At 43.4% G+C, this 27,787-nt stretch overlaps 1 protein-coding gene across 13 annotated transcripts in view; it reads left to right on the top strand.

Moving 5' to 3' along the window:
- Positions 1-27,787, top strand: part of FAM184A (family with sequence similarity 184 member A) — a 150,231-nt gene that overhangs the window by 108,495 nt on the left and 13,949 nt on the right. For 8 of the 13 annotated variants that reach the window (XR_014786667.1, XM_084827403.1, XM_084827402.1 and 5 more), the window contains 6 exons: positions 1,639-1,851; positions 4,152-4,305; positions 8,689-8,816; positions 11,334-11,518; positions 17,768-17,914; positions 25,522-25,639. Coding sequence is in view for 9 of the 13 variants with exons in the window: in XM_084827403.1 (XP_084683529.1) it covers positions 1,639-1,851; positions 4,152-4,305; positions 8,689-8,816; positions 11,334-11,518; positions 17,768-17,914; positions 25,522-25,639 (945 nt within the window). In the remaining 4 variants the exon portion in view is untranslated. Of the gene's footprint in view, positions 1-1,638; positions 1,852-4,151; positions 4,306-8,688; positions 8,817-11,333; positions 11,519-17,767; positions 17,915-25,521 lie in introns of all 13 variants that reach the window. The other 5 variants (XR_014786669.1, XR_014786668.1, XR_014786670.1 and 2 more) reach the window with 3 other exon arrangements.

Here is a 27,787-nt window from a genome sequence, read left to right as displayed (position 1 = left end):
CTGATCTTGTCTTCGGTAGTTCTGTTTCCCACATAACTCACCAGAATTACTGTGTGTGACAAGTACGTTGCTTTCTATGTAGCTAGCATCCATACTGCTCTTCACCCTGTTTGGCAGGTAGGTTTACAGGGTGTGTAGGAAATCATCTAGTGAACTGAGTGCTGCCAGTTGGCCATCATTAGTCTAGACAGGCATGAGTTGTGCCACAAAGTCAAAATCAATTACAACTGAATTAAAAGAACATGAATTTTCTTTAGAAAGGATGAGATTAAATTGTTTATTTGGCACAGTATAACATATTAGATAATTTTAGAATCAGGGGCGCCCCATCCATATAGGCGAACTAGGTGGTCACCTAGGGCACCAGGTTAAAGGGGAAAAATACTAATTAAAGCCAAAAAACGAGGAGGTCACTATTTCAATTCCTGTGCACATATAGAAGGAATATGACAGAGGCTATGACAGAGGCTATGCAAGGACCAACTGGGGAAGTCAGGCCGCCCATCCACCTTTGGAACCTGGTCCTCCCTCAGGTGACATGGGATGTTCTGCTGCTCTGCTGCTGTTCCGCTGCTGCTCCCAGTTGAAGGCAGGGAATGAGAGCCACACACACCCTCCAGAGCAGCAGTTTCCTTTGCCCTCAGATAGCTGAGCCTAGGGGCTGGTGGCACCTTGTTGGCCATGTCGCCCTGAAGATGCAACCAGGACCCTCCTTCCAGGGCCATGCTCATCTCTTCCGTTGTTTTTATCAGATCCTCTGTGCTGATACAGTGCTTAGTAAAAAAAGAAGAAGAAGAAGCAACAGCAGCATTTTAAATACTATTTCTGCTTCTGAAGATCGGGGGGGTGCCTCTTAATTAAACAGAAAATGGGGAAAAATGTTTCCCAGTTTATCAAAAACAGCCTAGATTTGCCCTTGGGGTTTGGGGGTGGGTATGCCAATTGCATGGTTCATCTAGAGCGCCAGTTGCTAGCAGCTAGTCTAGGGCCGCCCCTGTTTGGAATTATATAAGAGTCTGTTATTTAGTTTCTTGAACATAGTGGTGGAGTGCTACTTTAAAAATTATAAATAATTTATAGCACAATCCTATGTTTGTCTGCTCATTCATCCCATTGAGATGAATGGAACTTATTCTTTTGGTAAGTATGTGTAGGATTGCAGCCCTGAACAGTGCAATCTTATATATTTCTACTCAAAGGCAAGTCCCACTGAACTCAGTGGGACTTAGTCCCAGGTAAGTGGGTGTAGGACTGTAACCCGTTAAAACGGTTGTAGACCGTTACAAAGAATTCCCCATGCTGGGAGTATTTTCAAGTCTTTCAGATGTGTGAGCATCTTACAGAGACAGGTAGTGCTGAGCTAGTTTATAGAATACAAACTGGCAACTTATCTGGTATTTTTCCTTAACTTTGTAGTTAATGATAATAATTTCATTTAGTTCAATTTAATAATTTATTACTTATGTAGTATACCTGTATTTCTATGGTATGGCTGCTATTTGGAAGGGTGGGTCAGTAAATTTGTGGATCTGTGTAGTTCTCTGGATTGTGACCATAATCAGAAATCTATAAATAAATATAAATACAGTATTTTTATAATTTGACATTTCTAATGATCTTTGCTTTTCTGTGAATTAGATCTCCCTGCTAAAGCAGAATCTAGAAATGCAGCTTTCCCAATCTCAGACCTCAATGCAGCAACTGCAGGCACAGTTTAGTCAAGAGCGGCAGAGGCTGACCCAAGAAATTGAAGAGCTGGAAGAAGAGCATCAGCAGAGACACAAGTCCATGAAAGAAGCACACATCCTTGCATTTCAGAACATGGAAGAAACAAAAGAACAAGAGCAAAAGGCATGTTTCTTTGGTCATTTCTAATATCTAACATTTTCAAATGACAGACCAGAAGAAATGTAGAAATATGACCTTTGTTTTGAATTATTACTCAAAGAAACATCTTTCTCTTCATTTGGACACCCAAAAGGTTTGCCAGAATACTTTTTTATCCCCTTATCCAATATCTCAGAAAGCTGTGTAACCTCAGACATTGTCCCAAGGAAACACTGGACAGATAAAAGGTAGGACTGGGGAGGCACAGAAGGGACTGCATCAGTGTGCTCCATCTTCTCCTGAACAGTAATGACAGGGAATGTAGAGATGAGCTATTTTTTAAATATTACCTTGGAACTCACCAAAGCCCCAACAACACACAGGGGCTGTTCACACAACACGCTAACCCACACTCAGTGCTTGAGTGTGGGTTGTTTTGAACTGTGGGTTATTTGTTGAACTATGGAGTAGCATGTTGTCTGAACACAGCACGTTTTCCACAGGGTGGGTTATCATGTTGTCTGAACGTAGCCAGGGTGGTTTGTTAACCACCCTGAACAACCCAACAACAAACCATGGCTGGGTTCATGCGATCATGAGAGCAAAAGAATCCATCATTGGTTCTTCCCTGCCCCGGACATGCAGTCATGCAGTCATGATTTACAGATTACCTGCTGTGCAGTGCAGGTACAGTGTTGTCCAAACCTGGCACATGGTAGGGTGGCTTCGTACCCACCCTACAACCCATAACTTGCAGGGTGGATATAAAGCCACCCCCGCATGCCAGGTTTGGATGACACAGCAACCTGCATACCACCACGGGTAAGTATGTAAATCGTGATCGCGTAATTGGCATGTGTGGGGGCAGGGAGAGAACCAGCTATGGGTTCTTTCACCCCCGCGATTGTGCAGACCCAGCCCATGAGTTCTCAAAGTAGCTTGTTCAAGAAAATAAGCCACAATGCATGGTTAACAAGACATCCTGACAACATGCTAACCCATGGTTCAACAAACAACCTACGGTTCAAAACAACCCATGCTCAACCACTTTCCCCTTCATCTTTGTGTGAACTGCCCCACTGTTTTATGGTCTCACCAAACCTCTCATGTGTTTTGTCCAAAAAGTGGGGAAAATAGGAAGGTGGGTTTTTTTACTGTATATGTTAGTGCTTACATTAAAAAGATGGGGGAATCCCATGATAAAAGACAAATGAATTACCCTTTATACCATTGCTTACATTTTCTCCTTAAATGATCAGTTGTTATTGTTGATATACTGTACAGTAATAATTATAAACAAAATGTAAACATTTAAATATAATAGCAGTAGAATTCCATTGCACTAATATTTTTTTTAATTTATATTCCAGTTTATAACCATTTTTTTTAAACCAAAACTCAGCTAAAGTTATTTGGTCATGTAAATACAGCTATTCAAGAAAAACTTTTTAATAGCCCTTAAATCTTTATTTCCAGTTTTTGGTTATGATGTTTAAGGCAGAGTTAGAAGGAACTGAAGTGTGAAATGCCACCTCTTCCATGCTCCATCTTCCTTCATGTAACAGCCACTAAGTCTGAGGAAAAAAACCTTACTCTACAGAATGGGTGCTTAATGTACCAGCAGGCAAGCAACTAACCTTCCCATTCCCACTCCCCAGTGCATCACCTAGCACTATAAAAATTCTATCTTTACAGGCAAGCAACTTCTTTTTGTTACAGATATTTAGTAAAATATGTGGGAGTTAAAAAGTCAATTAAATTTCCTGGTTTTATGATGTTTTAAAGTTTGGATTAAAAATGCAGTATGCTCCTCAGCACCTGTTGCTGGAGAAAATGCAGCCTCACAGAGAATCTTCTCTGTTGGTTCGCTTCTTCCTGACAGAAATTAGAGGTTTAATTATTATTTTCTCTCTCTTCTTTCTATTTTCTTGTTTTTCAACTATCCCTCATTTGCTTCACACTGATTGAAAGCATCCAAGTTTTGTTGTTAATAATATCCTTATCTTGCTCAGAAAATATAAGATCATAGATCTGATTATTTTTATTGAGAAAAGCAGCAAAACGTTTGTGTGGTTTGTGGCAGTTGTATTTCCACAGTTTGTGTGAAAAATGGGAAGCAGGATATCTAAAGTTGGGATATCACAGTTTGATGTGATGAAGTTAGGAAATAAAACTTTTATAGCTACTAGATTAATTGAGTTAATAAAGAATTGGAGACAGTTTAATGAGACTTTCTTTAGGTGAGTTAAAAATAATTCTGCTTACCTCATTGCTAAGAATATTTCTATATACATGTTGAGCAATTTTCTTTTTAAATTTCTTAGGAACTTGAGGACCGTTTGCAACAAAAGCACTCAGAAGAACTTCAGGCTCTGAAAGAAGCACACGGACAAGCTATGGATGCTTTCAAACTAGAAATGGAACAGGAACTGCAGACTCTTCGCTTTGAACTGGAAGATGAAGGGAAAGCTATGCTTGGTATGTACTTTCATGTCACTGTTTAAAACTTAAGCCATTACTTTTGCTGCAGATGGCAGAAAGCATGTGCTGCCCAATATACAGAGAGATAAATATAAACTGTTTTCCATACATTGGGGTATACCTAGCCTTTTTTTTACATGAAAATTCTGACTACCCTCTGAAGGGTAGCAAATGCCCCATAGTTTATGGCATGATAAACATTTTATAGCCACTGTGGTGAAGTCTGCACCACATCTTGTGATTTCATACCCTTCATTCTTATTAATCCTTCTATTCTGGATTTTTTATATGTGCCAACCTAAGGAAATATAACTATGGAAATACAAACTTCCCCATAATTGGTTTGGACAGATGTGTTGCACTATCCCTATTCCTGGGTTTCACTTTCCCCTTCATCTTTCATTATCAGAACCTTGTCTATAATGTTAAATTTGTGCCTATCACCTGTTCACCATCAGTCATCAAATCAAGCCTTCTGTTAGCAAACTCAGTGCTCCCATGCCAACAGAAACTGAACCAAAACAGGGCCAATGAGAAACAAGAGAAGAGGTGTCAGCATGCTTTTTGTACACCTGCCCCAAGATTTGCAGGTGTACAAAGAATATTTTTTTTAAAGTATCAAAGGGGATCACACACACACCAGTAGCCTAGTGAGGGCTGAGCATGCTGAGTGGATACCAGGAGTGTCCTGAGCACTTCTCTAGACCTGGAACAATGGCTCAATGGGAGCTGTTAGCCAAGCAAAGGTCTGGGAGGAGACTATACTTGCTTTCAGCTTGTTCAGCAGCTGCAGCAGGGTGTGCTCTCTCACTATCTACAGCTGGGCCTTTTCTCCCAAGTAGACCCTTGCTCCTGAGGAGACTCTGAGTAAAAGGGTCTTCTGGCAGCCCAGCAGGCACTCTGACTCTGAGTCTCCCACCTGGTCTGCTGCCACCTATGCTCCGGAGAGCCGTGGGATGAGGCAGGAGAGTCCTGCAGCAGAGCAGGTTCAAAGGGTTCTTCAGGACCCCAGGCGGGGCTTTCCTGTGACATGACTCCTCAGGCTGCCTCACATCTGTTGTGGGAGTGGGGTTTGCTGTAGAATCACAAACCTCATCCTCTGAAGAAGTCTCCCTTGAGGTCAGATTGGCTGGGAGCCTGACAAGGAGCTAAAAATGGTCATGTTAGGTGGAACAGAAAACAGACAGGTAAGGGGTGAGAGTGAATTGACTTGCTTCAGTCCCTAACAGCTTATACAGCGCTTTCCATTCTATAATTCTCTTATACCAGGCATTATGCTGTTCTTATGTTCACTTTATATAGTTTTAAAACTTTGGGGGTATATTGTTGATCATGTTTTTAAAATGTTTATTTTGTGAGTTACTTTGAGTCCACATAGAGGATAAAGGCAGAATATAAGCACTTAAAATAAATACTATCCTGAACAGGGGCATGCCTGTTAGGGGGTGAAGATATACTGCAACATTGTGTTGCAGGTTCCTCTTGTTGAACCCTTCTGCTTTAGGAGAAGCTAAACCTGGCTAATGGGAGGTATAGAAATTTCATTAGTTAATATCTCTTGAAGCTAAACCTGGCCCTCTCCAAGTTCCTTGCTTTTTTGAGCGTGCTGTTCAAAAGAGTTATTGGAATATGTTTTTGGCATATTAATATACAGTATAATTATACAATTCACTGTTGTTTGGGGATGGGGGATAAAAAAAACAAATCTGTGCCCACAGTTCCTGGAGGAGCAGGCATGTATCTACAGGGGAAACATTATTATTATCAAGACAGCAAAAGACAAAACAGAAATGAAATGTAACTTAACTTAAATTAAAATGTACACTTTTCTTCCTTTCATGTTGTACCCCCACTAGCTTCATTCCAGAATCACTACTGCTATATACTGTTCCCCCGTGAGAATGATGTGTCCAGGTACAAGCCACTTTACAGGTGCTTGTCATGTTTTCAAAGGGGTACGGCAGTATTTTCCTGCTTGAGTGGTACAGCACAAGAGCACTCTGCCTCTAAAGAAGTACATAAATAATAAAACTAAAATAAAACTTTAAATGGTCACAAAAAGCAGTACAGACATAGGAGGGAGGATCTGTGTTGCTTTTTATAAATGTCAGAGGTGACACTTATTTTTATTTATATTTATTTATTTATGTATTTCTATACCGCCCAATAGCCGAAGCTCTCTGGGCGGTTCACAAAAACTAAAACCAAACAACACACAATAAAACAATTTAAAATATATAGAACATTAAAACCACAATATAACAATACAACCACAATAAAACCTAGCAGCAGTACAGGAGTTTAAAATACAGATTTAAAACAGCAAAGCTAAAAATTTAGAAAGCTAAAATGCTAAAATGCCTGGGAAAATAAAAAGGTCTTCACCTGGCGCCGAAAGGAGTACAATGTAGGCGCCAGGCGAACCTCACTAGGGAGCTCATTCCAGAGCCGGGGTGCCACAACAGAAAAAGCCCTCCTCCTAGTAGCCACCCGCCTCACTTCCTTTGGCAGGGGCTCACGGAGAAGGGCCGCTGATGATGATCTTAAGGTCCGGGCAGGCACATATGGGAGGAGGCGATCCTTCAGGTAACCTGGCCCCAAGCCGTTAAGGGCTTTGAATGTTAACACCAGCACTTTGAATCGGGCCCGGAAATGGACTGGCAGCCAGGGCAGCTGGAAAAGTACTGGCGTAATATGAGCTCGCAGGCCAGTCCCTGTTAACAATCTTGCTGCCCTATTTTGGACCAGCTGAAGTTTCCGGACCGTTTTCAAAGGCAGCCCCACGTATAACGCATTGCAGTAATCCAGACGAGAAGTTATCAGAGCATGGATAACTGTAGCTAGGCTATCTCTGTCCAGATAAGGGCGTAGTTGGTATACCAGCCTAAGCTGATAAAAAGTGCTCCATGCCACTGAGTTCACCTGTGCCTCAACTGACAGTTCTGGATCCAAGAGCACCCCCAAACTGTGAACCTGATCCTTTAGGGGGAGTGCAACCCCCTCCAGAACAGGTTGAATATCACCTAGCCGGGCAGACGAACCACCCACTAACAGTACCTCCGTCTTGTCTGGATTGAGTTTCAGTTTATTAGCCCTCATCCAGTCCATTTCCGTGCCCAGGCACTGGTTCAGAACAGCCACTGCCTCACCTGGTTTTGATGAGAAAGAGAGGTAGAGCTGGGTGTCATCCGCATATTGATGGCACCTCAGCCCACACCTCCGGATAACCTCCCCCAGCGGTTTCATGTAGATGTTAAACAGCATGGGGGATAGAATAGAGCCCTGTGGAACCCCGTGGCACAATTGCCATGGCACAGAGCAATAATCCCCCAGCACCACCTTCTGGAATCGGCCATCCAAGTAGGAGCGGAACCACTGTAGTGCAGTACCTCCAACTCCCAACCCAGACAACCTATCCAGAAGGATACCATGGTCAATGGTATCGAAAGCTGCTGAGAGGTCCAGGAGAATCAACAGGGTCGCACTCCCCCTGTCCCTCTCCCCGCAGAGGTCATCTCACAGGGCGACCAAGGCAGTTTCCGTTCCAAAACCAGGCCTGAAGCCCGATTGAAATGGATCTAGATAATCTGTTTCATTCAACAGTGCCTGGAGCTGTCCTACAACCACCCGCTCAAGCACCTTGCCCAGGAAGGGGATGTTGGCCACTGGCCTATAATTGCTAACATCCTCTGGGTCCAGGTTAGGCTTTTTCAGGAGTGGTCTAATTACTGCCTCTTTTAAAGCAGCAGGCACCACTCCCTCTCTCAAGGAGGAATTTACAACCTCCTGGACCCAGCCGGACAACCCCTCCTTGTTTGATTTAATAAGCCATGAAGGGCAAGGGTCAAGCACACAAGTGGTCGATCGGACTTGGCCAAGCACCTTGTCCGCATCCTCAGGCCTCAGTAACTGAAACTCATCCAATAAAACTGGACCACTTATGCAGCTACATTCCATGCAGTACTCACACTAAGTTGCTCACATTTTTCTAGCAATAAAATATTGCTGTTTGATTGTCAGGAAAATGTGATATGCATTTAAATTGCCTGCAACAAACTAATACAGCCCCAGAAAGGTCCTAATTTTGTGAGCTTTCTAATGCTGAATTTGCATTTTGGCTCCTTTAAATTAAAAATATATTAATGTGTTGTTAAACATTTTCATTTATGTATTTATTCATTCCTTTTATTGCTTATATGCCAAAACCCAGTATTTTCCAACTAAAGGTTGGAAAAATCAGGAAAACACATTTGCTAAAAGCTAGGATTTTAGTCATTCCAAAAAGTGATAAATGAATGCATATAGGGTTGTGGGGGTTTTTTTACTACTTGTTGAGCTGTATTTTTTTTTAATTAAATTCTACGTATTTGTATCTCCCAGCATCTTTGCGCTCAGAACTAAATCATCAGCATGCTGCAGCAATTGATCAACTGCGGCATAATCATCAACAAGAACTAGCAGCTGCTAAAATGGAACTTGAAAGAAGCATAGAGCTCAGCAGGCACCAGGTACCTATCTTCCCTATAGCCAAAAGAACGTAACCATGCTTTTGATTAGGGCACAGAATATTTGTTCTCTACTAAGTAAAGAACTTCTGTTCTTTACTTTTAATAAATAATTTTAACCTTTCAAAGGTACATAGCTTCATACTTTTCTTTATATCATTCCATCTGCCAACTTCACAGGGTGAGTGCTGATGCTTAAAATGGGCCCATCCAAGCACAGGAGGGAGGTATCAGTATGCTTGGGGGAACCCAGAGGCATAAAAAAAAAAACCCGCTCTGTGACCATTTCCTTGCATTCTGAATAAAGCTCAGTCTGGAAGGATGCCCCCTAGCCCTCGAGTAATAACACCCAAGAAACCAAGTGGGCAAGGGTGGAGCTGAGCAAGAAGATAGGACATGGAGGAGACGGACAATGGATGTATGGGAGGGAGCAGAGACTGAGCACAAGAATGAAGAAGCAGCAAGAAACAGAATCAGACTCAGCAGGGAAGGGCTATGTGGGGTTGGAATTGGCCCCATGCCGGACAAAGTAGAACCACCCCCGCAACATTTTGTTGCAGGTCCTGCTAGGCTCCAGCTACTTGGAAGAGGAGGAGTCAAAAGGACTCTGCAGTGAGTCATAGCAATAGAAGTGAAGCAGAGAAGCTGTGTGTGCACACATATATGCACAGAGTGGGAGCAGGGCTCTCCCAGGAATACACACAGCATTTTGTTGAGACTCCCACTTCTTACGTCTCCTGTTCAATCTGGCCATCTCATCAGCTGGGTTATTTCTGGAATTTGGATGAGCTGGCTTATAGTTACGTTCTATTTATGTCCAAATTCTTGGAGGGCAGGATGATGCATATAACTTCAGGTAGGGCAAGAATATATCCATCACCTGTTTTCTTCACTCTAAAACTACCAAAGCAGGGTTTTCCCCTACTTATTCTATTTTAATATCCCTAATATTTTGTATACTTTGTATTATCATCCATGGGTTTGGATCCAGTAATTCTATGAGTGGAGCTTCACTCACAAGATGCTCCCATGATGGAAGGGGTAGATAGGATTTTTAATGATTTTGCCCCCAAGTCCCTCTGAAAATCTGCTCTGGGGATTGGGGGATTCTCCAGAACAGTACAGGAGGTGGCACGAGAGGTTGTAACTGCAATAGGCAAAAATGTCCTCCACCCCACCCGCTCCTTCTAATAGCGGGAGCCTCTTTTGAATTGAAGACCTTTCCACAAACGAAAGGAGCTCTCCTTCTATTTGTTGAAGAGCATGTCTGTATCCAAGCCATTATACTGAGACATTCCAACTGCCGTAACGTGGTCAAATGCAGGATAGGAGAGGTTATATACTAATGGAAGAGGCCACCTAACCTTGCAGAAAATAGCAGGTGAGTCAGAATGATCCCCAGTACCTCCCCCAGATCTTCCCTGCATTAAGGTTCTGCATGTGCACTTCCCCCATGCTACTGGGGGAGCAAGCTCCCTGGCAATAGAGGGTAGTATGCAGGTACTAGCCCTGGGCCTGCAAAGGGCCTGGGAATTGTGTTGGCTGAGAAGCAAACCCAGCTTTGTCAGTAAGCCCACTTGCATTTCCATAATCATAATTTAGCCATCCCTTTAGCTCCAAAGTGATTTCCGTATTTGATTGGTTGCAGAGAAGAAGAAGGGGAGGAAAGGGAGGGAACAATGTTTGGTGCCCCTAGTTCCCTATAGGTTCCCATTTGTAATCTTTCTAAATTTAATCTGAACGATTAACTAGTGAGTAGAAATATAAAAGCAGAAAAGCTTCCATCAGTAGTTCATACCCTGGTCTCCTCTCGCCTAGACTACTGTAATGTGCTCTATGTGGGATTCCCCTTGAAGACAGCTTGGAAGTTGTAGCTGGTACAGAACGCAGCAGCTCACCTGATTAAAGGCAGCTGTCAGCGAGACCACATCACTCCAGTGCTGAAGGAGTTGCACTGGTTACCAGTTGTTTTCTGGGCCCAATTCGAGGTGTTGGTATTGACCTTTGAAACCCTATATGGTTCTGGGCTCATTCAATCTTAAGGAGCGCCTCCAGCAACACCAGGGACGCCACTCAATGAGATTGGCCTCGGATGGCCTTCTGTCTGTCCCATCAGCCAGGACAGCTAAGCTGGTGAGGACTAGGGAGAGGGCCTTTTCTTTGGTGGCCCCCACTCTGTAGAATTCCCTCCCTAGTGACCTCCGCTATGCCCCCTCTTTGATGAGCTTCCACCAGGCTTTGAAAACCTGGCTGTTCAGGCGGGCGTTTGGGGTGGGTTAGGGAGTTTTTTTAGAACAGTGTTTTGTTTAGTTGATCATGTAAATTTGTTGTATTTTGTGTTGTTATTTGTATTGTACGCCGCCTAGAGTGGCCAGGTACCCAGCCATATGGGTGGCTAATAAATCTAATAAAATTAAAAAAAAATGAATGAATGAATGAATGATGTTCATTCAAATGGAAGCAAGTGTGCTGCATAGAGTGTTATAAAGTGTTGTTTGCTTTTTGATACTTGCTTAATAGGAAAAAGAATTTGTGTGTCGGATCTCAGATCTACAGGATGAAGTGAGGCATCGAGACCACCATATCTCTGAATTGGATAAGGAGATACTTTCACTGCATGAGAATATAAGTGCACTAACCAAAGAACTGGAGTTCAAAGGGAAGGAGGTTCTTAGAATACGTAGTGAATCTAACCAACATATTAGGTATGAATACTTGTGATGTCAGGTAACATGTTCTGATTACTTCAACAACCTAAAACTATCAAAGGACAGTACTTTGTTTTTTGAGACGTAGAATATTTTAGGCAGTCTGATTCAAACTGCTGTGCCTATATAAATCCATTTGTTCTTCTTCGTGGTCTCTGTGCATCACGCATATGGGCAACTTCCAAGCTGAACAAGTTTTTGGCGGGAACCCCGTCCATGATATATATAGCGTGGGTTCCCGCCTTCCCCTCGTTCCTTTTTGACCACCTTAGTGTTACTTCGTGGGGAACTTCTTCAACATTCTTGTCAAGCTGTTTTTTTCCATCTTTATCTTGTCTTCCTTGCCCTTTTTCTTCCTTTTTCTTTTTTCTTCTTTATCTAAAACAGGAGAGAGAGAAGAGGAGAATGGGAGCGGAGAGCATCATTCACAGCAGTGACGCATCTTGTGGCTTATGGCCCAAAAGGCTCCGTTCAGAAAGTGCACGGCTTGTGGCAGTCAGGTGCTGTCTTCAGACAGTCGCTCTTTATGCCTAATCTGCTTGGGGCTCGCAAGAATAGGGCAGATTGACTAAAGGTGATCCTTTGGCAACGGGCCCTTCAGGCAGTTGATATTCCTAAGGCCCAAACACCTTGAGAACAGCCCTCCATTGCTCCTTCAACAAGTGCAAAAGGAGCGGCTTCCGCGTCTCAATCTTCCCCTCTGTTAACCACAGAGCTGGTTCGAGTAGACCCACCTACGCCGGGAAGTTACCTATCTAATTCAGTGGCTAAGAAACTTTCAAAAAAGGCAAAACGCCCTAAATTGGCTGCGGATGCACCAGAGGAAAAGAGGAGAAAGGAAATCTCTAAACAGCTAGGGAAAGAGCAGGACGCTCCCCCTCCTCTACTTGATTCTCCCATCTGTGTTGTGGCCCCTTCCACACAAGCTGTGCTTTGGATATGGCCTCCATGGTCCTGGAGGGGGAGTTGAGAAACACACCAACTCCACCACCCTGCCTGGCTCAGACAGCTCAGGAACGGAGATCTAGGTCTCCAATACCACGCCGTTACGATATACAGTCACCTCGGTATCGACCGACACTCTCTCCCCAGCAGCTTCCTTGATACCGATCTCTGGATCGATACCGTATGGATCATTGGCATGGACAATACGACTATGATTGCTCTCGCTGTCCATCCCATGATTGGGATTGTTTTTCTGCTTCGTCTTCTCCTCCCCATGGACCGCAGCGAGATGCAGACTGGAGACTTAGGAGGGATTGCGACCTCTTCGTGGATTGCTCTTGTTACTTAGGAGCTACCTCGCTGTCATATACTCCATTTCAACCCAAACAACAACCACGATTCGAAATGCAGGATGCTTTCTGTCCCCCTCCTCTGATACCTAGATACTACAATAATCCTATCGGAACCGTCAAGCTCTGCCTCCTCCAATACCGCCTCACGGTATGACTGAAGTGGCACAACAACCTACTCTTTCACAGGAATCCGGTGAGGACTATCAATCGGACTCTTCCTCCTATTCCTCAGTCCCCCCTTCTCATCTCCAGATGATGTCATTGGGACACGAGATAGAGCCTCGTCTTCCGAGGACATGGGACAGTTTTCCAAGCAAGTGCTTAGAATGGCATAATCATTGGGCACTGAGGTGCAACAACCTCCACAACAACTCCACGATCCAATGTTCAATGCCGTCATGGCAGACATGTCCAGCCCAGTGGCCATCCCCTTTCTCCCAGCATTGCTGAGTACAGTGCAACAGACATGGAAAAAGTTTTCATCCTTGACCCTGATGTCCAAGAAGCTAGAATCTGTGTACAAGGTTCAAGAGACGGACGCTTCTTTCCTCTTTGCACATCCAAAACCGAACTCAGTAATAGTAGAGTCTGATCAGGGCCGCTCTCAGAAAACTCATGCCTCACCTGTGGATAAGGAGGGCCGTAAGCACGATCTTGTGGGATGTCACCTCTACTCTTCAGCAGCATTGGGACTTCGGATTTCAAATTACCAGACAATGATGGCCAGGTACCAGTTGTTCCTTTGGGAAAAAATGGATTCCCTTATCACTTACCTTCCTGAGGATCAATGCGAGTTAGCAAGAATGTTTCACGCAGAAGCATCCAAATTATCCCGTCAGCAGATCAATACTGCCCATCATCAGGTGGACTGCAATGTTAAGGTGATGATGGGTTCCATTGCCTTAAGGAGACATGCTTGGCTCCATTCTGCGGGCCTAACACCTGAAGCTCGATCTAGAATAGAGGATTTACCCTTTGACAGTGAGGGCTTATTCAATGCGAAAACAGACAAGCAAATGGACTCTGTGCAGAAAGCCAGAACAACTGCTCATAAAATGGGTATCGTCCAAGTCCAGCAACAACAACAACACGTCCTTTATCGTCAGTGCTGCTGGTACCAACAACACCAAACCTATGCCCCTTGACAATCTGGGGATTGACCACCTAGATATCAACATCAGCAACAACAGCAACAAAGGAAAAGTTATCCTTTTCCTAAGTTTCAGCAAAAGGCGAAGGGCGATGCATTCTCTAAATGTCGTCTTTGACTCCAGTCTTCTTCGCCTCCGTACTGACCATTACAAACTACTTTTTGGAGATCTCCTGAGCAAATTTAACTCGACTTGGATGAGAGTGATGTCAGACAACTGGGTGCTAACTATTGTCCATCGAGGATACAAAATAGAATTCAACACACTTCCACCACTGGGTTGGGTATGGGCCACCCCATTCTCGAAGGTCCTTCAGGAGGAAACACAATCTCTCCTAAGGAAAGGAGCTATCCAGCGCATTCATCCAAACCTCGGTACGGAGGGTTTTTTCTCCAGGTACTTCACCATACCAAAAGAGGATGGAGGCCTCCAACCCATTTTAGATCTTCGGGACCTGAACAAATTTGTCGCTCCCAAGAAATTCAGAATGACAACCCTAGCCACGATTGTCCCACTCCTCCGAAAGGGTTCATGGTTCGCCATGGTCAATCTCTAGGATGTGTATTTCCACATAGCGATAGAACACTCACACAGAAAATTTCTCCACTTTGCGATCAGCGCGGAACTCTTCCAGTCCAACGTTCCGCTGTTCAGTCTCTCAACAGCCCCACGTGTATTCACAAAGTGTATGGCTGTGGTTTGCGCTTACCTCCACCTCAAGGGTGTAAAGATCTACCCCTATCTTGATGATTGGCTGTTGGTGGATACCTCCCGGGAAGCCCTGTCACGTGCTGTTATAGTCATTCTGAATCTCCCTCAGGCACTGGGACTGAGGATCAACAGGGAGAAATCCTTCTTGACCCCCACACAAACAGTTCAGTTCATAGGGGCTATCCTCGATTCCAGGACTGGCCAGGCATATCGTCCCACAAATCGTGTCAAAAATCTGGTTGAACATGCCACTTTGATATTTTTCAATCGCCATACCAAAGCGTGCGACATTCAGTGCCTACTCAGTCATATGGCAGCAACAGTATCAGTTGTAGAATGGGCCCGACTGTGAATGAGGCCCCTGCAAAATTGGTTCATTCAAACTTTCGACTTAACCAGCTACCCCCTCCTCATCAGCCTTACGGTACCGGAGGAGGCCGCTTTCAGCCTGAAGTAGTGGATGAATTCCAAACATCTGACCCAAGGGATACCATTTCTTCCTGCTCCTCCATCCAGGGTCCTGACCACAGACGCTTCCTTACTGGGTTGGGGAGCACATTGTGGACCTCTACAAACACAGGGTCTTTGGTCATCCACAGAAACAATCTACCACATACATTTCCTGGAGCTGATGGTAGTCTGGAAAGCCCTCCATACCTTCAAACCATACCTTCGGCACCAGCACATCCAGATTCTCAGGGACAACACCACAGTTCTATGGTACCTAAACAAACAAGGGGGAACACACTCGTCATGTCTCCTTTCTCTCACTCTGGACATTTACAACTGGGTCATTACAAGGGGCGTTCGTCTGACAGCTCTCCATATTGCGGGGGAAGACAATGTCTTAGCCGAGTCTCTCAGTTGCTTTCTCCAGTACTCCCACGAATGGCAGCTGGCCAAGGCAACCTTACAGCTGATTTTCAGAAAATGGGAATCTCTTGGCAACTCCAGTGAACGTGGCCTGCAGGCAATTTTGCTCCAGAGCGGGAGTCAGTCAGGGATCACTAGGTGATGCCTTTTTCCTGGAATAGAAGGTCTGCCTGTTCTACCTCTTTCCTCCATTTCTGCTCCTCATGAGGATGATCTCGAAAATCAGACGGGAAACCACAAATCACATCTTAATCGCCCCATGGTGGCCCAGACAACCTTGGTTCAAAATACTGAGGAACCTGTTGCAGGGACATTGCCTACCGCTCCTGCAAATAGACAACCTAATTTCTAGAGACTGAGGTTGAATTTTCCACCACGATCTCCATACCTTGAAGCTCATGGCGTGGAGGATCCAATGCCTGGTGACTGCTCCCCATTGATCCCAGCAACAGTACAGACAATACTAGATGCGGCAGGAAAGCCATCAACGCACCGCTCTTACTCAGCTAAATGGACTTCATTTGTAAAGTTTGCGACTGACAGCAATTATAATCCTAATGACTGTTCGCATACAGATATTTTTGGTTTTCTCCAACATTTATATAGTAGAGGACTGAAATATTCTTCCATAAGAGTATATGCCTCAGTGATATCCGCAATGAGGGGCAACATAGGCGGGTAGTCCATCTTCAGCCACCCCTTATGCAAACAATTCTTACGAGGACTTAGAAACTTGGCTCCCCCCATGAGAGACCTCATCCCTCAATGGGACTTGTTGCTAGTGCTCAACAGCCTGACGTCCGCGCCATTTGAACCTCTTGCTACCATGGACTTGAGGCTGATTTCTTGGGAGGTCACCTTCTTGGTAGTGATTACAACCTCAAGAAGGGCAAGTGAGCTCTCCGCTTTATGAATAGACTCGCCTTACACCATTTTTCACAGGGAAAAGGTAGTACTCAGGCCGGACCTCGCTTTCTTCCCTAAAGTGGTGATGGACTTCCATGTAAACCAGGCAGTTGCCCTCCCTGCTTTCTTTCCCTCTCCAACTTCCGATTTGAAGAAGAGATTGCACACTTTAGATGTCCGAAGAGCCCTGGCTTTTTATAAATCACGGGCCGAGTCTTTCCGTAAGTCACAATGATTATTCCTGTGCTACGGAGAACATAATAAAGGCTTACTAGTTTCCTCCCAGAGACTAGCTTCCTGGGTAGTACAGACTATTAGGTTAACGTACCACCTCTCGGGGAAGGAGTTACTGCCTTGAGTTTGAACACATTCAACAAGAGGAGTGTCAACTTCCACGGCCTTTACAAGACGGGTGCCTCTGGTGGACTTATGTAAGGCAGCTACCTGATCTAAGCCTTCTACTTTTATAAGGCACTGTAGACTAGATGTTCAGGCCCGAGCAGACTGTGCCTTTGGCAGGGCTGTGCTCTCATCGGTACTGCAGTGAGACACCAACCCACCTCCGTTAAGTCAGCTTGTTATTCGCCCATAGGTGTGATGCACGGAGACCACAAAGAAGAAAGATAGGTTGCTTACCTGTATAACTGTAGTTCTTTGAGTGGTCATCTGTGCATTCACACAACCCTCCCATCGCCCCCACTTTGGTGTCAATATGATCGTTATTGGTACCAAGACGTTTTTTCTCCTTGGGCTCCAGACTGCTTTGCAGTCTTAAGGAACTGAGGGGAAAGCGGGAACCCACACTATATATACCAGGGACAGTGGTGGAGGGGTTCCCGCCAAAAACTTGTTCAGCTTGGAAGTTTCCCAAACGAGTCTCCGCGCAGACGCAGAGCCCTTATGTGTGAATGCATAGATGACCACTCAGGTAAGTATCCTGTCTATGTCAGTTGGTAGAACAGTGCAGTTTAATGTTTGGACTGCCTATCACATGACATTGCAAATTGTAGAGTTTAGACACTTTCTATTGTTAAGGTACAATCTTAACCAACTAATTTGTCTTAATTAAAATGCCCTTAAGTGTATTTTGTTTACATTTCAGCATGTTTATTTATAAAGCATTAAAGGAGATGACGTTTTAGTGAAATAAGCTAGAAGGTTAGAGAAACACGAATAGCAGAATTAGATTTTATAGCTCAAAGCAGTGATACTGTGCACAAAGCCTTTGCACACATGGCAGGAAGTCAAGATGAGCAAAGCTGACTGATTTAAGAATAACTTTTTTTTAACATAAATAAATTAAACAGGCTGCATGAACAAGATTTAAACAAGAAACATGAGAAAGAGCTCGATGTCATGACAGCAGACCACATCAGAGAGAAACAAAGCATGCTGGCAGATTTTAATAAGACCCAAGAACTTCTCAAGGAAATTAATTCAGCTTTGCAAGTATCGTAAGTTTTATTACATTAAACAATTGCATATGTGGGCTGAGTTTGAGTGGAGTGATCTATAATATTACTCAGTAAATTATGACTGATATTGGAGAGATATACATATGTAGTAGTACTTTTAAATGAGAAGCCTATACCTGTTTTACTTGGTGAATCTACTAATTCTGGAAACATTTAAACCTACAGTGAGTACAGAACAGAACCCACAGGAAAAATATGGAAGATGCCCAACTCTTAGCATACTGGAAGTATTGAGAGATCTATGTTTTTAAAAATGCTAACAAAATTTAAAATGCCAGTTATAAGCAAGCACAGTTTAGGGACCACCAAAATTCTTGGTAAACAAACTTAATTTTATTAAAACATTACCAAGGTTTCAAGTTTCCAGGTGACCTGAAAGGCTCCTCTTTAAAATGCAAGACGTTTATCATTCTTTTTCCATGCGATAACTTGTGAATTGTTCAAAAAACAGTTACAGTACTCATTTTCAGAAGTTTTACTTATTTACTTAAATATTTATATTCCACCCTTCAGCACAGTTTTCAGGGTGGTTTACACCAACAAGATAGAATATACAAATAAAATATAACAACAATAAATTAAGAGAGAAGAATGTGCACACAGTGCAATCCTATTCATGTCTACTCAGAAGTAAGCCCGATTTACTTTAATGGGACCTACTCCTAAGTACATGTGTATAGGATTCCAAGATTTTAGATGTCTGGGAGACGAACTTGGCACCAGGCAGGCCTCCTTGTGGAGAAAATTTCATAAACATGGCACCACCAATGACAAGCTTATCTCAGCATATTACCAATGGAGCAACAACTCGGCAAAATATGGAGGTATTTTGTGAGCCTTGAAGATTGTTTACACTGGGCTGGTTTGCAAGCCACCATGGCTCAAACAATTCACGGTGGCTTCTTATGAGCCATGGTGTGTGCCAGACACGATTTGCATAATCACCGCCCAGCCATATCTTATCCTGTCATCCAAATCTGCATGGCATGGCTTGATGGAGGGTTAAGCAACCCTCAAAATAACCCTACAACAGTGCATGGGTTATTTGAGAGTTGTCTAACCTTCCAACAAGCCATGCTGCCTAGATCAAATGACATGACAACCTGCAGCCGGGCAGTGATTATTGCAAATCATGCTCTGCACATGCCACAGCTCACAACAAACCACCATGGCTTGTTTAAGTCATAGTAGCTTGTTTTGATTGTGCAAACCAGCCCATTGAAAGCTGTGTCTGACAAAATTTGTTTGGCTGCATCATTGTCATGATCTCTTTCATGTCTGTTATCCTTATCTCTGTCTCTGTCTTGTCTTCTTGTTTTCTTCGTCCTGCAACAACAGTGAAAAGGGAAAGGGAAAAAAGAACTTTTTTGGTAGAAAACAGAGTTTACGGTTCTTCAGAACATGAATATATATTCAAGCTTTCAGTCTAAACTTATAAAAATATTTGGAAGAATCGTTTAGCTATAGGTAGACTACTTTGCATACTTGAATGCTCCTCTAGGTTAAAAAAAATCCCTGAATGTAAAAAACCAACATGTCTGGGAGAAGGCTATACTTAGCATCTTTTTCTCTGACATGCTCATTTTCTGTGTGCATGGGTGAGTATTTAACCCATTATTTCCTACACCACTAGCTGCAACCTGAAATGGTATAGCTCAGCAAGTTTTGTTGCAGTAGTTGTTTATGTAGACCAGTTTTACATTGTATCAAATAAGTAAACACACAGATCTCACCTAAGCCCACAATTCCAGTGAGAAAGAAAAATAGGAGACATCTTAAAAAAATGACTTTATGTGGTTGCACATAAAGCTTAGTGAGGAGCTGAAAATAAAAAAGGACATATATAAGAAATGGAAGGAAGGACAGGTCATCAAGGACAAGGACAGATTCTCTCATTGTTCGCTGTTCATAGTACAACTGTTCAGGAGGGGTTTTTTCTTCCAGTTTGTCTTTCTGACCTCTCGGGTTTTTTTCTTCCTGCTAGTGTTTTGGATTTTGTTCCTTTTGTGTTCACGATCTCCACAATCACCTACAGGTGTTTCGGAAGTGTGTGTACTGTGGCAGGAAGCTGCCTGCTGTTGACAGGCACTCCTTGTGTCTTTTCTGCCTGGGAGAAGCCACAAAGAGGAAGCCTGCTCTTATTGTCAAGCGAGATGTAATTGCTCTGACAGGCTGTTGTGGTTTTTTGTGAAGGAAAGTCCTTGAAGCAGTGGAGCCATCACCGGACAAGTCTGCTATGGCACAGATGTCAAAGGAGACTCCCTCCCTTTGGGATGTCAGAAATCCTTTCCCACTTGCCATGGCCTTTGGAAGTTTTGAAAACTGCTTCCTCCCCTGTTCAAGCCCTGAATTCAGTCTGTACCAACCCACCCATGACTGGGTGGTCATTGAAGCTTGCAGTAGCAAAGAAGCTACCAAAAAAGGCCAGAGCACAACAATCCTCTTTGGAGCCAAAGAAAAAGAAATTGAAAAAGGCAGCAGTCAGGTCAGCTGTGGACCCAACGCTGCAATTACCCACCTTGGTACCGATTGTACTGTCGACTTTACCCACCCCATACCGGCTGATGCTCAATTCACTGATACTGCTTTGAGCATGATTTATGAAACAGGATCTAGGGACCAACCCCATGCAGGATCCTGTACTGATCGTGTCTACGTCAGAAGGCAAGATTAGAGAGGCAACGTTGGTTTCAGCACTGACTCACAGGCCAACTGTTAATTAGGACAAATCCCCCTGTTGCCAGGATCACCAATCTCCCTATCGGAGATTGCATGTCCAATGTCATGTTCTCAGGCTACTGCTCCTTGAGTCAGAAAGATCATTTGTTGTTGTTGTTGTTGTTCAGTCGTTCAGTCGTGTCCGACTCTTCGTGACCCCATGGACCATAGCACGCCAGGCCTTCCTGTCCTGCGCTCTCTCCCGGAGTGTGCTCAAGTTCATATTCATTGCATCGGTGATGCTATCTAGCCATCTCATCCTCTGTCGTCCCCTTCTCCTTTTGCCTTCAGTCTTTCCCAGCATCAGGGTCTTTTCCAGGGAGTTTTCTCTTCGCATTAGGTGGCCAAAATATTTGAGCTTCAGCTTCAGTATCTGTCCTTCCAATGAGCACTCAGGGTTGATTTCCTTTAGGATTGACTGATTTGACCTCCTTGCAGTCCAGGGGACTCGTAAGAGTCTTCTCCAGCACCACAGTTCAAAAGCATCAATTCTTCGGCGCTCAGCCTTCCTTATAGTCCAGCTCTCACAGCCATACATTACTACTGGGAAAACCATAGCTTTGATTAGATGGACCTTTGTCGGCACGGTGATGTCTCTGCTTCTTACTATGCTGTCTAGGTTTGCCATAGCTTTCCTCCCAAGGAGCAAGCGTCTTTTAATTTCATGGCTACAGTCACCGTCTGCGGTGATCTTGGAGCCCAAGAAAGTAAAATCTGTCACTGCTTCCATTTCTTCCCCTTCTATATGCCAGGAAGTGATGGGGCCAGATGCCATGATCTTCGTTTTTTTAATGTTGAGTTTCAAACCAGCTTTTGCACTCTCCTCTTTCACCCTCAACAAGAGGCTCTTTACATCCTCTTCACTTTCTGCCATTAGGGTGGTAATGTCTGCATATCGGAGGTTGTTGATAATTCTCCCGGCAATCTTAATTCCAACCTGTGATTCATCCAGCCCGGCGTTTCTCATGATGTACTCTGCATATAAGTTAAATAAGCAGGGTGACAATATGCAGCCTTGTCGTACTCCTTTCCCAATTTGGAACCACTCAGTTGTTCCATGTCTGGTTCTTACTGTTGCTTCTTCACCCTCGTACAGGTTTCTCAGGAGACAGGTAAGGTGGTCTGGTACTCCCAGCACTTTAAGAATTTGCCACAGTTTGTTGTGATCCACACAATCAAAGGCTTTAGCGTAGTCAATGAAGCAGAAATAGACGCTTTTCTGGAATTCTCTTGCTTTCTCCATGATCCAGCAAACGTTGGCGATTTGATCTCTAGTTCCTCTGCGAAACCCAGCTTGTACTTCCAGTCGTTCTCAGTTCGCATACTGCTGAAGCCTAGCTTGTAGGATTTTGAGCATCACCTTGCTGGCATGTGAAATGAGCACAATTTTGCAGTAGTTTGAACACTCTTTGGCATTGCCCTTCTTTGGAATTGGAATGTAAACTGACCTTTTCCAGTCTTGCTGCCATTGTTGAGTGTTCCAAATTTGTTGGCATATTGAATGCAGCACTTTAACAGCATCATCTTTTAGGATTTTAAATAGCTCAGCTGGAATACTGTCATCTCCGCTAGCTTTGTTGTTAGTAATGCTTCCTAAGGCCCACTTGACTTCACTCTCGAGGATGTCCGGCTCAAGTTCAGTGACCGCACTATCATGGCTATCAGGGACATTCAGATCTTTCCTGTATAGTTCTTCTGTGTATTCTTTCCACCTCTTCTTAAGCTCATCTGCTTCTGTTAGGTCCCTGCCTTCTTTGTCCTTTATCATGCCCGTCCTTGCACAAAACATTCCTTTGAGATCTCCGATTTTCTTGAAGAGTTCTCTAGTCTTTCCCATTCTGTTGTTTTCCTTGATTTCTTTGCATTGTTCATTTAAGAAGGCCTTCTTGTCTCTCCTTGCTATTCTCTGGAACTCTGCATTCAGTTGGATATATCCCAACTTTCTCCCTTGCTTTTCGCTTCCCTTCTTTCTTCAGCTACTTGTAAAGCCTCATCAGGCAGCCACTTGGCTTTCTTGCATTTCTTTTTCTTTGGGATGGATTTCGTTGCTGCCTCCTGAACAATGTTACAGACCTCCGTCCATAGTTCCTCAGGCACTCTGTCTATCAGGTCTAATCCCTGAAATCTATTCCTCACCTCCACTGTATATTCATAAGGGATATGATTTAGGTCATACCTGAATGGTTTAGTGGTTTTCCCTACGTTCTTCAATTTAAGCTGAAATTTTGCAACAAGAAGCTCATGATCTGAGCCACAGTCAGCTCCAGGTCTGGTTTTGACTGACTGTATAGAGCTTCTCCATCTTTGACTGCAAAGGACATAATCAATCTGATTTCGATATTGACCATCTGGTGATGTCCATGTGTAGAGTCGCCTCTTGTGCTGTTGGAAAACAGTGTTTGCTATGATCAGCGTGTTCTCTTGGCAAAACTCTATTAGCTTTTGTCCTGCTTCATTTTGTGCACCAAGGCCATGCCTGCCTGTTATCCCAGTGATTTCTTGACTTCCTACTTTAGCATTCCAATCCCCTAAGATGAAGAGGACATCTTTTTTTGGTGTTAGTTCTAGAAGGTGTTGTAGGTCTTCATAGAACCGATCAACCTCAGCTTCTTCGGCATCAGTGGTTGGGGCATAGACTTGAATTACTGTGATATTGAATGGTTTGCCTTGGATTCGTACTGAGATCATTCTATCGTTTTTAAGATTGTACCCCAGTACTGTTTTTCCCACCCTTCTGTTGACTATGAGTGCTACTCCCTTTCTTCTAAGGGATTCTTGCCCACAGTAGTAGATATGATGGTCAACTGAATTAAATTCGCCCATGCCTGTCCATTTTAGTTCGCTGATTCCCAAGATGTCGATGTTCAATCTTACCATCGCATGTTTAACCACCTCTAGCTTACCTTGATTCATTGATTAAGAGTGAAGCGACTGGGCCAAAGCCGAAAGGACACTCAGCTGTGGATGTGTCTGGTGGTGAAAAGAAAATCCGATGCTGTAAAGAACAATATTGTTTAGGAACCTGGAATGTCAGAAAGATCATACCTCTAGGTTATATGAGCATCCCAGATACAGATCCTGGCCACCACTTTAGGATTGGGATAGGCATTGGAGCTGACACCTATCACCTTGACGCAATTACTGTTGGGACAAGCTACACTCTGGGTATGGATGGCAGACACTGGACAAATGTTACTGAGATTGTCATCACTATCCAAGCCCCATCTCCCTGATTGGTACCGACACATACCATTGGCTCTGGTTTCTCAGCCTCTGCCAGACCAGGGGTCATTTCTGTCTCTTCCTTCGGTCCCACTTTTGCAGCCAATACATACCATGGCACCACCGATGCATCAGTTGATACCAACATCTGTCCCGTTGGCAATAACATCTGTCCCACCATCATCCACACTGCCACTACAGCACACACAGACTGTCGTGTTTTCCATTCAACCACTCTCCACGCTACTTTTGAGCTCGTACTTGGCCACCAGTCTGACCATCTCGTTGGTTCAGATGCCTAAGGTATCAGCACAGCTTACTAATGTTCATTCCAGGTTGTGTCCAGGGGTGTCCCCACGGTCGGGGACAGATGATTATTAACCTGACTCAAGTTATTTCTTAAAAGTTTCCAAAGATGGATCCTTTTGAATTTTCCTGGGGGACAGAGTTCCATAAGTCCAGGGCCACTGCTGAAAAGTCCCTGTCCCTGGTAGCCATCAGCCTAGTATCTCTTATAGACAGGCCAAAAAGCAAGGCCTCACGGGCTGACTGGGCAGGTTTGTGTGGGTGCAGGTAGTCCTTTAGATAACGTGGTTCTAAAGTGTTAAACTCTTTAGAAGCCAAACTCAGCATGTCAGATTGGGTCCAGAAACAAACAGGCACCCAGTGCAACTGGTACAGAATTGGTATCATATGTTCTGAACGCTTGGTACCTACCAGCATTCTTCCTGTCGTATTCTATACTCATTATAGTTTCAGAACTGTCTGTAAATGCAGCCCTACATAGAGTGCATAGCTGGATATAACCAGAGCATATCACAGAGACAAGGTCGACTTTCTCTACATAAGGCAGCAACAGAGGTTGCCTAAAAGTGATGAGGTTGCCATTGATGTCATCTGTGCCTCCATTGAGAGGATGAAATCCAGAAGCACCCTCAGACTTCATGCCTGATTCTTCAGGGGAAGTGCAACCCTACCCCAGACAAATTGCACACCTCCATCCAGATCAGCAGATTTCCCAATCCACAAGACTTCCATCTTGTCTGGATTAAGCTTCACCTTGTTCACCACCATGCATGCCAAAACTGCCTCCATACACCTGTTCAGAATTTGAATAATGATTCAATACCAAACAGAAATCTGTAGTTATAGTCAGAAATTACTAACATTTCTACAAAGGCAAGGCTTTGTTTTCTTGGGTTTTCTATACATTTTTCCTGTAATTTGGTCTGCTTATTTCCATTCTCTCCTTTAATGCTTCTTCACTCTCTGTTTAAAGCCTTTTCAGAATTTTCTTGTCTTAATTGCTATTTTCTTTTGTGGTGTTTATACTATTTGTGCTAAATTGTTTCTTAGCAGTTAGTTTGATACTGTCTTACACATTAGCTGATTTACTTCAGTTTTATTTATTGTATCTTTACTGTGGCTTCCCTTGTTGATTATGACAGATGGAGATCAGCAAGCTCAGAAAGCTATTTCCTTTATCGTAGCTGACAATGGAAGAGACCTGCTTGTATACAGAAGCATATCACAGCCCTTGTGGTTTATTCCTTAAATGAGTTGGTTTGTTAATATGATTTTATGGCATTGTATTTGAATTTTGGGCTATTATTAATCCATGGGTAATGTTTTTGTCTCCTATAAAGTTTAGAAGAAATGGAAGAAAAATATCAGAACAGGGAATCAAGACCAGAAGACTTGCAGCTTATTGCAGAATTGAAAGACCTGATTGCTGAGAGGGATCAGCTGATAAAGAAACTGATTGTAAGACAGTTTGGGACTCTTTTGTTATGAGCATGCCAAAGGCTAATAATCCCTGTCCAATCTCCTGAAAAATAAAGTCCTGTTACACTAGACTTCAAAGTTAAAATAGCAATAGAATGTAGTAATTCTACAAAGCACATATGTCTAAAGAAAAAAAAAGAGTTACTTTGAATTATTTTTAATCTCAGCTACATAAACTTCAGACATTCCAGTTAACCTTTTTATCTGTTTTTGTGTTCTTAAAGAATAGTTCTTTTTTTAGAATTGTTTTCCTAGTCCAAGGATGTAGCCCTAGCCATAAAATAATTCATTCCTTAAAATAATTTAATTTTTGTTGTCTCTACAATCCACAAACCACTTAAGACAGAACACTTGTGTTGAACCTGTTCTTCACGGTCTCTATGCATCACACATATGGGCTCTGCACCTGTGTGAAGCCTTGATTCGAGACACATCTGTAGCTGAGGAATTTTGGCAAGAACCCTTCCCCTACCATCCCAGTGCGCATGTCCCTAGTGGGTTCCCTCTTATTCCCTCAGTTCTCTTTTGACCACTATTGCATGCGCCTCGTTAGGGAGACTTCCCTTTCTTTCAATGGAAGGCCTCAGGCCTGAACCAAGCTATCAGTAGTTTTAGAGGGGTTTAGAGGATCCATAATGCTCTCTGACTTTGGTCAGTTGGCTGCTGTTTTCCCTAACAGGCCTCTTGATTTACCAGGATGAGTCAAAGGTCGATAGTGCGGCCTCAGCACATTCCATACTAACAAGCTAGAGTGTCTTATCAAGATGTGCCTGGGAAGTGAGGCTTGTTTGCCTTAAAGCGGCAGGTGTCTGTCCTGGGAAAGTTTCCTTCTGAACAAGCACTGTTAGTCTATGCTGGGAAAGTTGTAGATGAATGCTAATTAACGCATGCTGTTGTCATGCTGCCTCACTGCTAACATGTATGGTATAAAACCCATTTTACCCCATGGCTCTGGGTTCAGAGAAGCTGTCTGATCCAACCATTGGGTACACCTGTGTGCAAATTGTATTCACTAAAGTATCTCCTTGTAAGTAAACCTGCATCTAATTTATCACTATCTTGGCACCTCTAAATTAAGAGTTCGAAGCCTACTGCCGGGGCAATACATTCAGACATCTGAAAGTGTATTTTTTTCACGATTGCTGAGGTTTTATCCTATCTTTTTCTTCTTCTACAGTTTTTCTTCACTCTTTTTAACATTATCCTTTTTGTTTCATTTATTTTTGCGACTATCACGATCACCCTCACAGGCGTATGGCCCTCTAGGCACCCTTTCGAAAATGCACCTATTGCAGGGCAAAGTTGCCAGCCTCGGACAGCATTCTCTTGCATGTATATCACACACAGTCCCAAATGAATTGAAAGAAGGGGGGCTACTGTTTTATCACTCTGTAAACATCTAGGTTATAAATACAAAAATGTGGCTGAATTGGAGTAAAAGGTAACTTTCTTTAATGTTAAAATAATTTTAATGCATTCCCTAAAAAAAATTAATGCTTCCAGTGCTGCCTTCAGAATTTGGGGGGCCACCAACAAGGAACCCCCAGTGGGCTTCCATAACATGGAAATAGTGGGGAGTGCAAAATGAGAATTTTCTTATGGTACCTCTGAACTTCTCTTCTGTGTAAAGTGAGAGTGGCAGTGCTGTTGGAGTGGTGGGCCCTGGCAAATGTCCATCCTCACCACCTTTTTGAGCTACCTAGCCAATTCCTTTGAGTCAACTATGTTGCTACAACTAGACATTTGATACTATCACAAGGCCACAGTTGATGAGAGGAGTTGTGGGGGTTTTGCCCTGTTGGGTTTCAGCCCAGTTGTGGCGGCTTCTCCATTGGTGGTTTTTGCTTGTTGTGACAGTAAAGTGACTTGCTAAGGTGCAATATGGCAAAGAGGATTGGGACATAGATGGAACCAATAAGCACAATTCTAGCAGCTAAAATACGATTAGAAATTTAGGAAAACCAATACAGCCCCATGCACAGCTTCCAATGAAATAAGGGACTAGGTGGAAGTTTCCATGATACGTGACAAAGTTGGATTGCTGTAGTGCACTTGATATTCCAGGATAACTGATGTAAAAATATAGTTGTGAGTTACTGAATATGCTTGAAAAAATATGGACTTTTA

Source organism: Heloderma suspectum, chromosome 1 (assembly GCF_057233095.1).
Source record: "Heloderma suspectum isolate Gila_16-S chromosome 1, 16-S_ref, whole genome shotgun sequence".
NCBI lineage: Eukaryota > Metazoa > Chordata > Lepidosauria > Squamata > Helodermatidae > Heloderma > Heloderma suspectum.
Note: the sequence above shows the minus strand (reverse complement) of the source record. Positions and strands in the feature narration are given on the sequence as shown.